Here is a 16,168-nt window from a genome sequence, read left to right as displayed (position 1 = left end):
CTCTACACCGTTTTCCCTCGACAGCGTGTGTACGTTCTTGTGTGGGTTGCTAGGTCGGCCGAGTGTGGCCTGTTTTTGTGGACGTGTTGTCACAATTTTCGCTTGGTTTTCCATTAATTAACCGGACAACTCTCTCCTTTTTAATGGATCGAGATCCTTCAGGGCCGACTTTTAAAAAAGTATGCGCCACTCCTCATATTTAGGGCAAAAGAAAAATCATGTCAAATACAACTTGCAAAAAGCCCATAATACCACAAGCGAAATTTTCTCTTTTTTATATTATACTCCCTCCGCTCTTTTTTAGTCCGCATATAAATTTTGTCCAAAGTCAAAGTGTCTTTACTTTGACCAAATTTATAGAAAAAAATATTAACATTTACAATGCCAAACTAACATTGTTAGATTCATTACGAAATGTAGTTTCGTAGCATACATGTTTGATATTATAGATGTTGATACTTTTTAATATAAATTTGGTCAAACTTTGCGAAGTTTGACTTGACACATATCTAATATGCAGAGTAAAAAAGACCGGAGGGAGTATGTATATAATTTGCACATCGAGTTTTGCCTTTTTTTTACGAATTGTACTTGTAGAGTCTTTTTTTCTGTTATTTCCCCCGTATTTTCCAATCTTTAGAAATTTTCTGTTTGTTTTGTAGCCCCACTTCCTCTTTTGCAATCGTCATCATACTTTTCAAATGAATCGCCTGTACATCAAGGAAGGCCTGGACGCGTTGAATCGCTATTACAATCCATGTCATGGACACATGCATGCTGTACCGCCATCATGTCGTTATATTACACGGTGCCGTCACCGTATACTACTATTGCACGATGGGTATTATTGAAAAAAAAATTATATAAGACCAGGTCTCACGGTTAGCAGATGAGATCTGCCCTGATGGATGACACGTAACATTCACAAATTCCAAAGCATCTAATCTCTCCTTCCTGATTTCAAGTGGGGGTGAGATAGATACTTTGTGATTTGTGAATGTCACGTGTCATCTATCAGGTTGGATTTCACGTGAGACTTGGTCTCATAGAGTTCTTTTCCGGTATCGTTCCTTGCTCTCTACGACCGCATTCAATAAAAGTAGCGACGAGTCGTTGTCCCATTGGTGCATGTAGCGGGAGCATGGGAGCTCGAACATACGTTAACTGCCTAAAAAAGGAGTCTTTCATGCATCCTTCCATTTCCTGCCCCTGGCCTATATATACAAACGCATGCGTCTATCCAATTAATCGTTCCCTTACAAGTTCATCCCTCAATAAACAAATAGAAGCCTAAATAAATAGATTGAACTATCAAATAGTTCATCTCTTTAGATCCTGTCACCATGCAGCAGGGGCACAATTTGCCTCTCGGCATTGCTGTTCTTGTGCTAATCCTAGCATCCATCTCCCCGGCTTCTTCGCAGAACCAGCAAGCCACCTTCAACATCGGTGGCGGTGGCGGCGCGGCCAAAAAGCCGATCTCCGGTGGTGGCGCGGGAGCCGGAGGCGGCGACGGCTTTGACCAGTTCATCGCCAAGAACGTCGAGCACTTTGCCGTCACCGAGCAGATCTACGCTAGCAAGGCCAAGGCCAGCGGCGGCAAGGTGCTCGACGCGGAGCTGGCGGCGGCCGAGGCCGCCACGGTGAGGTATGTCGTGAGCCCCGACGGCAAGGGAAATTTCAAGACCATCACCGATGCGATCAAGGCCGTGCCGGAGAAGAACAAGAAGAGGACCATCCTCGACATCAAGCCCGGCACCTACAAGTATATATCTCGGTCGATCCCAATAGATGTTGACCAAATTACGAGTTTGCAATTTTGATCAGATTGCAAAGGGAAAATGCAGGGAGAAGCTGACAATCCCGATGTGGAAGCCGTTCATCACGTTTGTGGGCAACCCGAAGAACCCGCCGGTCATCACGTGGGACGACACGGCAGGGACGCGCGGCAAGGACGGCAAACCTCTCGGCACCCTCGCCAGCGCCACCGTCGCCGTCGAGGCTGACTACTTCGTGGCCTCCGGCGTCGTATTCAAGGTTAACTAATCACCATCTTTTAGGGGAAATTAACCTGATCCTACCTATGCAATTGCGAACAAAATTGAGTTGCGTTCGGGGAATGTATGCAGACAAAATCCTATCGAAGAGATTTTTGTTTTGTTTTTTGCATGCATGCATATCCATCGAGTTGCGGACCATGGAAACTGGCCGAAAATTGTTGGGCTAACCTGAGCCGAGCATTTAGGCCCATACAATACTTTTACAGAGAGATATCGGCAGTGGATCTCATGAAATTGGCCGCTAATTGCTTGGATAGGACGTTTTTCCCTCCTGTTAGGGTTTATCTTCTCTCGCCGCCGCGGGCGACGTTGAGACTTTTCTACCTCTTTTCCCTCGTCGCCGGCTGATCTCTCCTCCTCTCGGGCTGCTGGGGACAGCTTATTGCTGTTTACTCCGGTTTGGACGGAGGGAGTCGATCGGTTTTTCAGGCGTCTAGGGTTTTTCTCCTCCACCAGCTCTTTGGCGGCTGGGGTTTTCTCTGCATCGGGACCATGGTGAACAAGAGCGGGACCTCTGGGTCTAGGGACAAATCCGGGGGCAAGATAGATGAACTGATGAAGGAGTTGGCCCTAGGTGAGGACGATCTGGACGACGTGATCTTTGAAGAAGATGATGCCCCGCCGGAAGAGGATCTTCGGTGGATGATTGTGGTCCGTGTACACATGGATAAAGATTTCAGCACGTACTGGTTCTTCAAGAACATGAGATCTGCTTGGGACCTGGCGAGGAACGTCAAGATCAAGACTTTGGAGAGCAATCTGTTCATCATGCAGTTTAACTGCTTGGGGGACTGGGAGACAGTAACTCAAGGCAGGCCGTGTCACTTCAGAGGTAATCCGGTGATCATTGCGCCTTACGACGGATATACTAAGCCGTCAACCATTGAACTCTTCAAGTTCGACATATGGGCTCGGATCATCGATCTGCCCATGGCGTATCATGGCAAGGTCAAGGCTTTGGCCTCAAAACTAGGCGAGTTTGTGGATTCAGAGCCCTCTTCCTTTGATTTTGAAGGCAATTTCTACCGTGTACGTGTGAGGCTGGATGTTCATAACCCTTTGAAGAAAGCAACTTCGATCATTCGCGGTGGTGAACGGGAAATCTTTGCCGTAACAATAACCAGAGGAAGAAGGAGAAGGACCAACCAAAGGGAGCTAATCTTCAAAGCCAACCTTCCAGCGATAGGGAAGATGATACTGAGATGGAATCTCATGACACTCCTGAAACTAACAGAAAAAGAGGCTCTGATGAAGTGGTTGTAGCTCCAACTACTGGCCTGGAAATAATTCCTGTGGGAAAAGCCATAGGGGGCAGTGGTGATACTATCAGCCCGCCGCCAAAACAAGACCCGAAGAGGGTCAGGACAGGCCAACAGGGAGAGAGATTGGGGCCGGACAAGATCAGCTCAAATAACATGAAGAAAATAGTAGGAGGAGGAAAATCAAATGATGGGCGTTTGGCGGCCTCCCCGGCGGAGGACCGCCGGGCCCAATGAATCTTCTATGCTGGAATTGTCGGGGGATTGGCAACGCCCCCACAATTCAAGAGCTTCGCGAACTCGCGATTAAGTTTGCCCCGAAGGTGCTTTGCATTGTAGAGACTCGGATTAGTAGAGTTCGAGCTGAAAAAATAGCAGGCACTATAGGATATGATAATGCTTTTGGTGTTGATCCCACTGGTCGTAGTGGTGGACTATGTATTTTTTGGAATAATGAAATAAAGGTGGAAAATTTGGGTTACTCGAAGTACCACCTAGATGCAAAAGTTTCTGATCTGGGGGGTTCCTCCTGGAGACTAACATGTTTCTATGGTGAGGCGCAGACTCATCTGCGCCATCATACGTGGAGCACTATGAAGAACCTTTCAACAACAGAGAATCTCCCGTGGGTTTGTATTGGTGACTTTAATGAGGTGCTGCGCCATGATGAGCATGATGGCATTGGAACTAGAAGTCAGTCGCAGATTGAAAATTTCAGAGATGCAGTTGATGTGTGTGGTTTACTTGATCTGGGCTATAATGGCACGAGATGGACCTATGAAAAGAAGGTCATAGGCGGCTCCTACACTAGGGTCCGACTGGACAGGGCCCTCGCGACAGCGGATTGGAGTCAGCTCTTCCCTTTTGCAGCAGTGCAACACTTAACTGCCGCGACCTCGGACCACTCACCCATCCTTTTGCAGCTTGAAGCAGAGCGCAACAGAAGGACGAAGCCCTTCAGGTACGAGACGATGTGGGATACACATGCAGATTTAAAAGATACCGTCCGATTATCATGGCAGCCGGAAAATCAAGTGCTCACGGCTCAGGAGGTCCGAGCGAAACTGCAAGCACTTGCTGCTGATCTTGGGGACTGGAGTAAAACCACCTTTGGCAGCGTCGGAGGTGAGATTCGGAAACTAAAGAAGGAGTTGGAAAGGCTACGGAGTAGTCCCACCAGAATGGGCCCGAGTCATGTTGAGATTAAGATCAACGATCGTCTGATAGAGCTTTATTTGAGAGAAGAATTAATGTGGAGACAACGCTCTAGGGTACAATGGTTATCAGAAGGAGACCGGAATACCCACTTCTTCCATCTTCGGGCGTCTATGCGAAGACGCAAGAACTTGATTAAGGCGCTTCAAAAGCCGGATGGCCAGGTAACAGAAAGCTTGACGGAGATGCAGCAACTTGCAAATGAGCATTACCAGCTTCTTTACACTTCAGAAGGTGTCCAGGGCATGGAGGAAGTTTTAGCACATGTCCCGGTCAAGGTGACAGCAGCAATGAACGCCCAGCTATTGGCTCCATATGATGATAAGGAGGTCAAAACTGCGCTCTTCCAAATGTTTTCGACCAAGGCTCCTGGTCCGGACAGTTTTTCCGCACACTTCTTCCAAAGGCACTGGGATGTGTGTGGTGATTCAGTGACTAAAACTGTTTTGGGAATTGTTCGAGGAGAGGAAAGTCCGGCCTGTGTAAATGATACCCTACTGGTGCTCATACCAAAGGTATCCAATCCCACTCTCCTATCACAATTCCGACCCATTGCTCTTTGTAATGTGTTTTATAAAATTGCATCAAAAGTTCTGTCTAACCGACTGAAGGTCATTTTACCGGAGATCATATCCGAGGAACAGTCGGCGTTTGTCCCAGGGAGGCTCATCTCTGACAATATAATTTATGCTTATGAGTGTTTGCATTTTATGAAAAAGAACAGATCAAAAAACAACAATTATTGTGCTCTAAAGTTGGATATGATGAAAGCCTATGATAGAGTGGAATGGAGTTATCTGAAAGCTATCATGGAGAAACTAGGCTTTGCTGCACCATGGGTTTCAGTGATTATGAATATGGTGAGCTCAGTTTCCTCATGTTCAATGGAAGTAAGTTGGAGGAGTTCAGACCTTCTCGTGGTATTCGTCAGGGAGATCCTATCTCTCCATATCTTTTCTTGTTGGCAGCAGAGGGCCTTTCGTGCCTTTTAAAATCCCAACAACAGTCATCCCAACTTTGCGGCATTAAGGTAGCACCGACGGCTCCGGAGGTGAACCACCTTTTATTCGCGGATGATAGCCTGCTGTTTTTCAGGGCAAGCATTGATGGAGCTGAAAAGGTGTCACACATGTTGGATACTTATTGCATGGCCTCAGGTCAGAAAGTTTATAAGGAGAAGTCATCAATTTTCTTTAGTAAGAAGACCCCAGAGATTGTCAAAACAGCCATCAAGGGGCATCTTCAGGTCCCAAATGAGTCCTTGAGTGACCGGTATTTGGGGATGCCGACTGATGTAGGGCATTCTAAAAAAGGCACATTTAAGTATTTGAGTGATCGTGTATGGGATAAGGTGAAGGGATGGATGAGCAAGTGTCTTTCATCGGGAGGCAAAGAGGTACTGATTAAATCTGTGGCACAAGCTATCCCGGTATTTTCAATGTCTTGTTTCAAACTCCCTAGAGGTTTATGCGATCATATCAAGTCTATCATCCGCAAATTCTGGTGGGGATGTAAGCAAGGTGAAAGGAAGCCGGCTTGGGTCTCATGGGAAGTTATGACACGGCCAAAGTATTTGGGGGGTCTAGGTTTCAGGGACTTGGAGTTGTTTAACCTTGCTTTGCTAGCAAGACAGGCGTGGAGACTTTTACAAGAACCTTCATCTCTTAGTGCAAGGATCCTCAAGGCGTCATATTTCCCCAATGGCTCTATTCTAACAGCTGAACTTGGTTCTCGACCTTCCCAGGTTTGGAGAGCAATTCTTGATGGAAGGGACATGCTCAAACAGGGAATTATACGAAGAATAGGTAATGGCAGGACGACTAACATTTGGGAAGACAACTGGATTCCTAAAGATATGGTGCCAAGGCCGATCACATCACTTATCCCAGACCCACCTGTGTGGGTTTCAGACTTATTACAGCCGGCCATTGCCTCTTGGGACGTGCAACTAATTCGCTCCATTTTTCTGCCAATTGATGCGGAAGCCATTCTTAGGATCCCAGTTTGTACACGTAATGTTGAAGATTTTTGGGCGTGGGCTCCGGACAAGAAGGGAAAATTTTCTATCAGTTCAGCTTACAAGTTCATGGTGAAGACAAAACTCCAACGAGAAAGCTGGCTAGAGGGGAGAGGAGGAGCTTCGAATGACGAGGCAGAACGTTCGGGATGGTGCTCGCTTTGGAGTTTAACTGTTCCTTCAAAGGTCAAAGTGTTCATGTGGAGATTGGCGAGGCATTCACTCCCCAACTACTGATCTGCTCAATAATCGGAACATGTCAGTCCGGGATGCGTGTCCTCTATGCGGCTGTCAAGACTCTTGAAGGCACGCGCTTATCTCTTGTACGATGTCTCGCAGTGTTTGGACCCTCTCGGATGATTAGCTGGTCTCGGCCATGTCATTGAATGAGGAACCAAATGCCAAGAACTGGATGTTTGAGCTTAATGAATCCATGGATCATGAGCAGTTCACAAAGATGGTAATCACATTATGGGCAGTATGGTATGCTCGTCGAAAAGCCATACATGAGGCGATCTTTCAAAGCCCGATGCAAACAATATCTTTTGTTGAGGCGTATATTCTTGAGCTGAAGCAGCTACAGCGACCTAGAACTCAATCTACGGTTCCAAGTGTAGCACCGCAGCGCCAAGAAGAAAGATGGCTACCCCCCCCCCCCCCCCCCCATCCGACTGTTGCAAGATCAATGCCGATGGAGCAGTAGCTCGGCAGAGAGGAGGAGGAACTGTGGCTGCAGTATGCAGAGACCATCGTGGTGCCTACTTGGGATCATCATCGGTGGCCTTCCCAGGTGTTCTTGATCCGGTTATGTTAGAGACATACGCCTGCAGAGAAGCTTTGGCACTCGCAGAAGACCTCAATCTTCAGAAATTTGTCATTGCATCGGACTGTCAGGAGGTGATCAACGACATCAACAGAGGGACGGGGGGTCCCCATGCAGCTATAGTACATGAAATCATAGGTCGGCAGTCGAGTTTTCAGTTTAGCTCTTTTATTCATGAACGTAGAAACCATAATTTTGAGGCTCACAAACTTGCCAAGTTTGCTTGTAATTTAGATCGGGGTAGACATGTATGGCTGGGTATGCCTCATAACCCGACCATTGTACCGATGAATATTATCTTGGAATAAAGCTTGGCAGGTTATTCTAAAAAAATGAAATTGGCCGCTATATTTTTTTAAAGCTAATTGGCCGCTATATTTGGAACATTTATGTATTTGTCTATTTTTTTGAAACATTTATGTGAATAACATGTAAACATTATGAAATTATAAGATTTTTCTTTAAGCGGCCTGCTCTTCATGGCAGAACCACGCACCATTGGCAAAGGCGGGTCAAGAGGGCGGGCAAGCGGTGGCGCTGCGGTTGTTCGGCACCAAGGCCGCCTTCTACAACTGCACCATTGACGGCGGGCAGGACACGCTCTACGACCACAAGGGCCTCCACTACTTTAAGAATTGCATCATCCGAGGGAGCGTCGACTTTATCTTTGGCTTCGGGAGGTCCCTCTACACGGTAATTAACCAAACAAACATCTACATTCACACATGTCCTAAGTGAGGTAGGCAATGATATTTGATGCATTTTATGGTGACACCCACGCGCATGCGTGCAGGACTGCACGATCATGTCGGTGACGACGGAGATAGCAGTGCTGACGGCGCAGCAGCGGAGCAAGGGCATTGACGATAAGGACGCCATCGAGAGCGGGTTCTCGTTCGTGCGGTGCAAGATCTTCGGACTGGGCCAGATCTACCTCGGGAGGGCATGGGGGGACTCGTCGCGGGTGGTCTACTCCTTCACGGACATGAGCAAGGAGGTGGTGCCCGTCGGCTGGGACAAATGGAAGGTCGAGAAGCCAGATCGGTAACTATAGCACGTGTTACCTCTCACTTAATTTGGCCTCACCATTTCACATCGCACAAATTTTAACTGGCGGGCCGGCTGGTGATGATGGTTGCTGCAGGAAGGGTGGTGTATTCTACGGGGAGTACAAGTGCAGCGGGCCCGGGGCCATGTCCAACGAGAGGATCGGGTGGGCGCGGGTGCTCGACGACGCGCAGGCGAGGCCCTTCACCGGCTCGCACTTCGTCTACGGCAACTCCTGGATCCTACCCCCGCCCAAAAGCAACTTTTAGGTTGCTCAAAAAAGTAATTACTAAGTAGCTCATTTGTCACCAACTGTGTATCAGAGACCTCTACTTTTTTTTTAAATTGTTTGAATTGCTTATTACATTACATGGCGATAGCGAAAGCCTGTATAGTTGGCTTTAAGGAGGATTTGTAATAAATTATGTAAGAGCATTTTCAACAGATGATTTAATATAGGGCAACTATCCAAAAAACTAACTTTTAAGATATTTGGACCAAAAAATACAGCTCCAGCGGCTGATACTACAGAGTATTTGGGGCACCTCCATATTTTTGCCCGCACGTGCAACAAATATGCGATGACCACAGGGCTGCTGCAAAATAGACCGAAGCCATGCGGAGCCCAACTGTCACGCTGAAATTTTCGACCATCGCACCTGCCACCATCCTACAACTGCCGCCGGCGGGATCTCCACCGCCATGCCGTGTGTCCACCGTCCATACCCGTCTCAGCCAACAGATGGGATCTTCGTGGAACAGGAGCTTACGGCGGCGATAAAATTCTTCAGAAAATATGGCGAAGGGTTTTGATGTTTATAGAGAATTATGGCGGTGGAATCAGGTCAAGGCGGTGTAAAGGGGCACACATGTCCAGGTGGCTCACCCTTCCCTAGGGCACGCGGGGCGGCCGTGTGGGCCCTTGGCTTCTTGTCTCGATCTCTTCCGAAGCTTCATCTGGGTACTTTGGCACGCATGACTATATCTCGCTTTATGTAAGACAATAGCATGTCTTGCCTCAAGCAGCCGCCAAAATGGGCGGGCCCTGCACGGACAACAGGCCTTTAGCGCCCTCTTTTCTCATTTTTCATTTTTCATTTTATAGTTTTGCTTTTGTTTTTTACTTTATGTTTTAATACAAAACTTAAAAATGTTAATTGTGCACTGTAAAATATTAAACGTGTATAGAAAAATATTTTTAATGTATATAAAAATTGTATAATGTGTATGAAGAAAGTAGACATCAATACATAGATATGAAAAATGTTAATCGTGTATTTGAAAAATGATAGACGTGTATATATAAAATTTCCTGATGTATTAAAAAAATGTGCAATGTGTATGAAAAAGTAGGCATAAAAATAATATATTGAAAAAAAATGTTTAATCATGTATTTGAGAAATGTTAATCATGTATTTCTGAAATATTAAATAAAAAATGTTCCTGGTGTATAAGTAGAATGTAGGATTTGTATGAAAAAACGTTGACATAAAAAATATGTTTAAACAAAGGTTAATCATGAATTTGAAAGAAATGATCAATGTTTACACACAAAAAATGTTTATACAATGTAAAAAAATGTGTAGGTTAAAAAATGTACACGATATTTTAAAGAAATAATAACGTGTTTTTGAAAAATGTCCATGAAGTTTTTTTAATTTTCTATACAATGCTAACAAATGTTTGCGTAGTTTAAGAAAATATTTATTGTCATTAGAAAAATGTTCATTGTGTATTTGAAGAAGGTTGACCATGTATTCAAAACCATTTATTGAATAATATTCTTGTCTCAAATTTTTTTTATTGAATAATATTCAACGAGTATCAAAATTTTCACGTGTACACTAAAATTATATATCATGTACTTACAATAAACATTTTTCAAATAAGGTAGACTTGTGTTAAAAAATTAAAACCAACAAAAGGAGCATAAAAGAAACTAAAAAGACTGAAGAAAATAAGGAAAGGAAAAAAACGAAAACCGAGAAAGAAAACTAGTGAAAAATAAAGAAAAAACAATAAAGACCAAGAAAGAAACAAAGAAATCAGTAAAATACAAAGAAAACAGAAAAAACAAAGAAAGCGAATCAAGAAACAATGAAACCCAAAGAGAAAAAGAAAGTGATGACCTTAAAAAACCGAGCCAAAAACCAGTACAGACCCAACAAAAGCAAAAGCGTCTTGATTGCCCAGTGAACAAGAACAAACTTCGCTAAAATATAGAAGCGAACAAGAACAAACAGGAAAAATAGGCCGGCCCAACAGCTACACGTGGAGTATTCCTTCAGGCAACGCTGTAAGCGAGATATAGGGACCGGATGGCGGCGGGCTCTGCACCGCAGATCCAGGGCGGATAGTCGCCGCGGCGGACCCTATGAGGCGGAGGCGGTGTCTCATGCGAGGAGGCCGGGGGTGGCAGTCAGGGCTGCGCCCCTGCAGTGCGGCGGCGATGGGAGCCTTCATGGCCGACAGTGTGGCGGCTGCATGCGCATGGGTGGCCCCGATGGCTGCGGATCCGGCATCTTGTCCAGATCCGTATCGGTATGGCCTTGGCCGGCCGGTGGCGTGAGGAAGACCGGTGAGGGGCGGCTAGAGGCTCCCTGCCGGCGTGCCGACGACGACCCTCGTCTCCATGGCGAGGCTCCATTCGGTTCCAACTAGCTGCGAGGTTGGTGGGACGCGACTTCCGGTGAAAATCGCGCCGACTTCGGTCATGGCGAACGATGGAGGCGTCTATGACGTCATTCTCTTCTCGAGGCATCATTGTTGCAGGTCGTGGCACCCCACTCGTGATACTTTGGAGGAAACTCTAGATCTGAATCTACCGGATCAGACAATGATGGTACCTTTGATGCCATTATCCCTCCTGTGGGCATCCTTTTGAGCAAGTGCTGGTTTGACGGGACAAGCGGAAGAGCGGTGTCTCATCTACCACAAGACCGACGACGGATCCCGGTGGCATGGCGCCGCGGAGGTTCAGCGACGGTCGCGTGTGGACGGATACATGCAGCACTGCAGCATGGTGGAGTTGTTTCGCGTCGTGGTGACGTCGACGGCAGGCCAGGCAAGGTCGATGGGTCATTTACTGCTCTGGAGATGGACTGGTGGAAGATGGTGGTGGCAGCTCTGAGAGTGCGTTGGCCCGGTATGGGACCCAGTCCCGGTGTGTGGCTGGGCTGGGGCATCCGGCTTTAGATATTAGGGTTTGGTGCGATGTCCGTTTGGTATTCGGACCGGATATTGGGCACACTTTCATCAATGGGATAGGAGTAGCAGCAAGTGTTGCCTAGACGGTGGCTTAAGGCTGACTGATGTATTACTTTGTATGGTTTCTATGAATAATTAATAAAATGGACGCATGCATCATCCAGATACAGAGGCCAGGGTCTATCCTCCTTTTCAAAAAAAAAAATCTGCTTAATTGTTATCTTTGTCCTTACTTCAGTTATTTTGATCGAATTCAGGCTGTCGCTGCTTCAAGGATGAAAGGAGAGTATCCATACAGAGTTGGTCAACCCGAGTGTCAAGTGGGTTCGGTTTCTTATTGGCTCCCAAAATCATTATATCTACATTTGATTCTGCTCATATGTATTTTTGAACACACACCTTGTCTTATGCCGCTTTCATCATGTAGGGCCTTCAGAGTCTGGAAAGAAAGTCAAGGTCTCAGGTTTCTTAAGTTTGTAAGGTTCAGAACTTGGGTTCTGATTTTTTGATGGTGATTGGTATGTTTAGAGCCATACGCTAGCCAGCAATTTTTCTGGCCACAAGAAATATCAGAAACTAAAGAGGCAGAATGGAAAAGGACAGTGCCATACGCTCCAACCACCAACTTCTGGTGAGGCACCCTTGCTTGCAGATACCACACCCACAGCTCCACCCCAGAATCCATAAAGCCTCCACAGCAACAATGGGAGCTAAGCTTCCGAGCTCAGCAATTTCAGGATGCTGATGCCGTTTCTAGCTCAGACCTCTCAAACTACACGCCCTGTTGCGAGCTGTTTTGGGCTGCATCGCCGCCACCCGCCGCGGAATTTCGGCCGATGTCAGATCTTGATCTAGTTCTTGCTTGATCTTTATGCTTTTTTCCAAGTATATGCATATACCCAACTTTGAACTAAATCTTCCTGGTGCAGATTGTAGATGGTGGGGGACAAGAAGCAGGTCAATTCATTCCCCTCGCAGCGTATTTGGACCCAACAATGGCGCTCCATCTAGTGATACTGTGAAGAAAAGGTGCGGAACTCTTGTTCGAGCTAATGATTTACCTTGAGACCACAAAACTGAAATGTTCATCCTTAGATTTACATGGCGTTATAGTAGTACACACGCTGACTTGGTAGCATTGGCAGAAAGATAGTGGAGCACATTATTCTGCTCAGAGCCAAGCCAAACATCTCAGATGCTGAAGAAAAGGACATGCTTGATTACTTATATACATCTCAGTATCAGATGAGAGGGATACTCACTGTGTCATTAGGTAAGGGACTTGCATCTATCTATTGATGGAAAATTCATTCGAGTTCTGAACTGCACTTTGAATTTATATATTTGCAAACATGTGTCTCTTGGGTGCAGGCCGCATAGAGGGCCCTAATAGCGAGAGCTTCACGCATGCTGTATTCATGCGTTTCCAACAGAAAGAAGACATTGCAAAGTTCCAGAATAGCTCATACTATTTCAATGTTCTCGACGAGCATGTGAAACCCGTTTCCTATGTACGCCTCACCGCGTAATCCTCCTTTCCAGTTCTTAGACCGTACTGATCTCATTGCATTGTGAGAGTCACTGCTTGGATAACTTACAGGGCTTGGTTTCTGTAGATTTTGAATCTGAGGTGGAAGATGACATTATCCCTCTCTTTCGGAGGGGCGAGGTAACGTAATTGACTGTCATCTTCCTCTTTTGCTTAGCATTGCATCTGATCTGAACATAATTTTTGCTTTGCTCAACAGGATTTCAACTACGGAGTCGAGTTTATGCTGTTGATATCTTTCCTGGAGACTGCATCCAGAGAGTCTGTGGAGGATGCATTAGCCCATCTTCAAAAGCTGATCATCCACTACAATTCTTTCATTGTTCAGGCAACCTCAGGTATGACAAAAAAGGGGTTTATTTTTCTTCTGCCGTCAGATTTCCAATATGACAATTAATTTGCAGTGCACCTTCTATCTTGATCTGCTTGAAAAATTGTAATTTGCACAAACTTTCCCCTGCATAATTTTTCCTTGGTCTGAAAGAACCAATCCTGATATTATATTTCAAAAAGCAGGTTGCTGTCTGGATCATATGGATAGTCTGTACAGTCACGCTGCAGTTATCCGTTTTCCATCAAGTAAGTTCTCCCTACATTTTGTTTTTGTTCCCTTTCAGAGTCCCTGAATTATACAGATGCATAGCAAAGCTAGATGACGGGGATCGTCGCCGGGGCCGATTACTACAATTTTCTTGTTTCCTGCAGTTGACGACTTCAAATTATTCAAGGAGAGCACGGAATACAAGGATGTAAGACTTCTGCATTTTCATCGATAGGAATTTGGGAGTCAGTTTTTTTTTTGAAAAGGGGGACTCCCCGGCCTCTGCATCAGAGTGATGCATACGGCCATCTTATTAACCAAATAAAGCAGTGCGAACATGGTTCCAAGGTCTCCAAAAGTAATGAAAAAGTAAAGAAAGCTCACACAGAGCCAAAACGGGCTAGAAACACCAACTAGCCATGAAAAGATGCCACAACCGGCTGGCTAAAACTAGGTAGGTAAACTAAATGCCTATCCTATTACATGACCGCCATCCAAACCGGTTGAAGATATCCCGAGCTACCATCTCCCAGCGGAAAGATCCAGTAACCAAATGCTCCCTGGCCTCCGTCGGGGTGAGTAGCGACCACGAACGAATCAGTGCCGTAGTTCGGAATATAACCTGCAAAAAGTGGATACATGATATTCTGTTAAAAACCAAATCATTTCTGCAAGTCCAGATAGTCCACATCAAAGCGCAAACACCAACCCGAATGTGTCTCGCTAAGTCAGGCTCAATCCCATTAAGCCATGTCCCAAATAATGCGTTAACAGAATTCAGTGGATTGATATTAAAAGCAATGTGGACCGTCTGCCAAAGTACTTTGGCCAACGGGCAATCAAAAAAGAGATGTTTGATTGTCTCATTCCGATCACAGAAACTACACCTAGTAGGTCCTGTCCAATTACGCTTTATCAAGTTGTCCTTGGTTAAAATAACTTGTTTATGGACAAACCACATAAACACTTTTATTTTCAAAGGAATTTGGGAGTCAGTAAATTCTGTTATTAATGGGTTTGGAAGAGGAATCTTGTTTCTGTCATGGATGGAACAACAATAAGAGATTGACATAATTAAATAAGTGTTCTGAAAACTTGTTTCGCTTTTGTGTAACTTCAGCTCAACAACTTAGAACATCCAGAACCTTGAACCTTTTGGGGACCTAAAAAAGAACCTAGTAACTGTTGCAGTCTAAAAAATGATCAGAAAATATCATTTGGTGCATTTCCAAAACAGAAGCTGAAGCTAGTCTTACAGAATGATGATGATTTGTTGTCTAAAATCAGGAGACACAGAGTTCAACAACTCTGAAACTCCCTACCCATGACAGCAAGAATAATGCACAGCAAGCACCATACTCGATTTTGTCACAAATGCTTGATGAAGTTCCATTTTTAACAATTCCTTTGTGCCTGTCTTGTGAGGTGCAGATGTGGACATCCAAATTTCATCCGGTTACCGAGAGATGTCTCGAGCTGCATTTCGTCGTTGACCCCGTCGGCAACCAGCTGATGTAGATCCTGAGCCCTTGTGCTCTGAAACTGAACCTGAAATGGAACCTTGCCACATCCGAAAGAGAGTTCTTGTGTTGGTGTGCTGTGTGTGTCATCTCATGTTTCTTCGGCTTGGGCGATCTTCTGCCCATGTCCAGAGTGGGCTCCACGAGGCAGTGACTGATGAGCGATGTTGTAAGGTCTCTCTTCTTGTTCAGCACGGATGAATGTGTATAGTGTTATAAGAAAAATGGATGTGTGTAGTCGGATATCCAGTAGGGCTCTAGGGAGCATTGGCTCCTGCACGCCAAAAAACATTTTTGCAAATGCCAAAAAAAATACTAAAATAAAATAAAAATGTAGTATATTTTTACGTCCAAATGTTATCTGCAAATGTTTAGGTGTAAAGCCTAAGCATTTTGATCTGTGCAGGAAAAAAGTAAGTTGAACGTCAAATTTTTCGCATTTCTTGACCACGTAACTTTGTTTTTAATATTGATGAAACACTATCGTTCTGGTTCGCATCAAAATTGTGAGTTGTCACACAAAAATATTAAAAAACATTGAAAAAGTTGCTACTCCCTCAATACATATTAGTTGAGCGACAATTAATAAGGATTGTTGCTGATTTCTTTATAAAATTGTACTAAATCAACAACCAGTTATAAGGATCGTATGGAGTATTATTTTTTAACTTACTATTCATCGTTTCTTAATTTTATTCCTCGTATATAGTGGAATGTGAAATGCTCCCTGGAACCCAAAGGCCATGCCCGTGTATAGTGGAATGTGAAATTATCAACGAAATCATGCTGTTAGTACTTAAATTTCTACAAGTCAAAAATATTAATTGCTACAAAACTATAATAATTTTTGGGAGGAAATATCATTTAATCACGGTACTGCTTTCTAAAACTATTGCTCCAAAAACTAAGTAGTGACATAAAATTGTTTC

General features: G+C 44.9%; 2 protein-coding genes across 3 annotated transcripts; both read left to right on the top strand.

Moving 5' to 3' along the window:
• The first annotated feature begins 1,343 nt into the window (after nt 1–1,343).
• Nucleotides 1,344–8,740, top strand: LOC125506837 (putative pectinesterase 63). Its single transcript, XM_048671546.1, has 5 exons — nt 1,344–1,765; nt 1,848–2,037; nt 7,861–8,067; nt 8,168–8,418; nt 8,519–8,740. Exons 1-5 carry the CDS (start codon nt 1,344–1,346, stop codon nt 8,688–8,690), a joined length of 1,242 nt encoding a protein of 413 aa, XP_048527503.1. The 3' UTR covers nt 8,691–8,740.
• A 3,494-nt stretch (nt 8,741–12,234) lies between these two features.
• LOC125508127 lies at nt 12,235–15,586 on the top strand. 2 transcript variants are annotated; one of them, XM_048672726.1, is made up of 9 exons: nt 12,235–12,467; nt 12,559–12,658; nt 12,775–12,902; nt 13,001–13,140; nt 13,230–13,298; nt 13,378–13,516; nt 13,695–13,757; nt 13,822–13,927; nt 15,151–15,586. In XM_048672726.1, exons 1-9 carry the CDS (start codon nt 12,368–12,370, stop codon nt 15,230–15,232), a joined length of 927 nt encoding a protein of 308 aa, XP_048528683.1. In that variant the 5' UTR covers nt 12,235–12,367; the 3' UTR covers nt 15,233–15,586. The 2 variants fall into 2 exon arrangements, with proteins under 2 accessions (XP_048528683.1, XP_048528684.1); XM_048672727.1 differs by having other exon boundaries at nt 12,236–12,467; nt 13,884–13,927.
• The last annotated feature ends 582 nt before the right edge of the window (nt 15,587–16,168 follow it).

This window comes from Triticum urartu, chromosome 5 (genome assembly GCF_003073215.2).
Source record: "Triticum urartu cultivar G1812 chromosome 5, Tu2.1, whole genome shotgun sequence".
NCBI classification, from domain to species: domain Eukaryota; kingdom Viridiplantae; phylum Streptophyta; class Magnoliopsida; order Poales; family Poaceae; genus Triticum; species Triticum urartu.
This window is presented reverse-complemented; position numbering and strand designations above follow the sequence as displayed.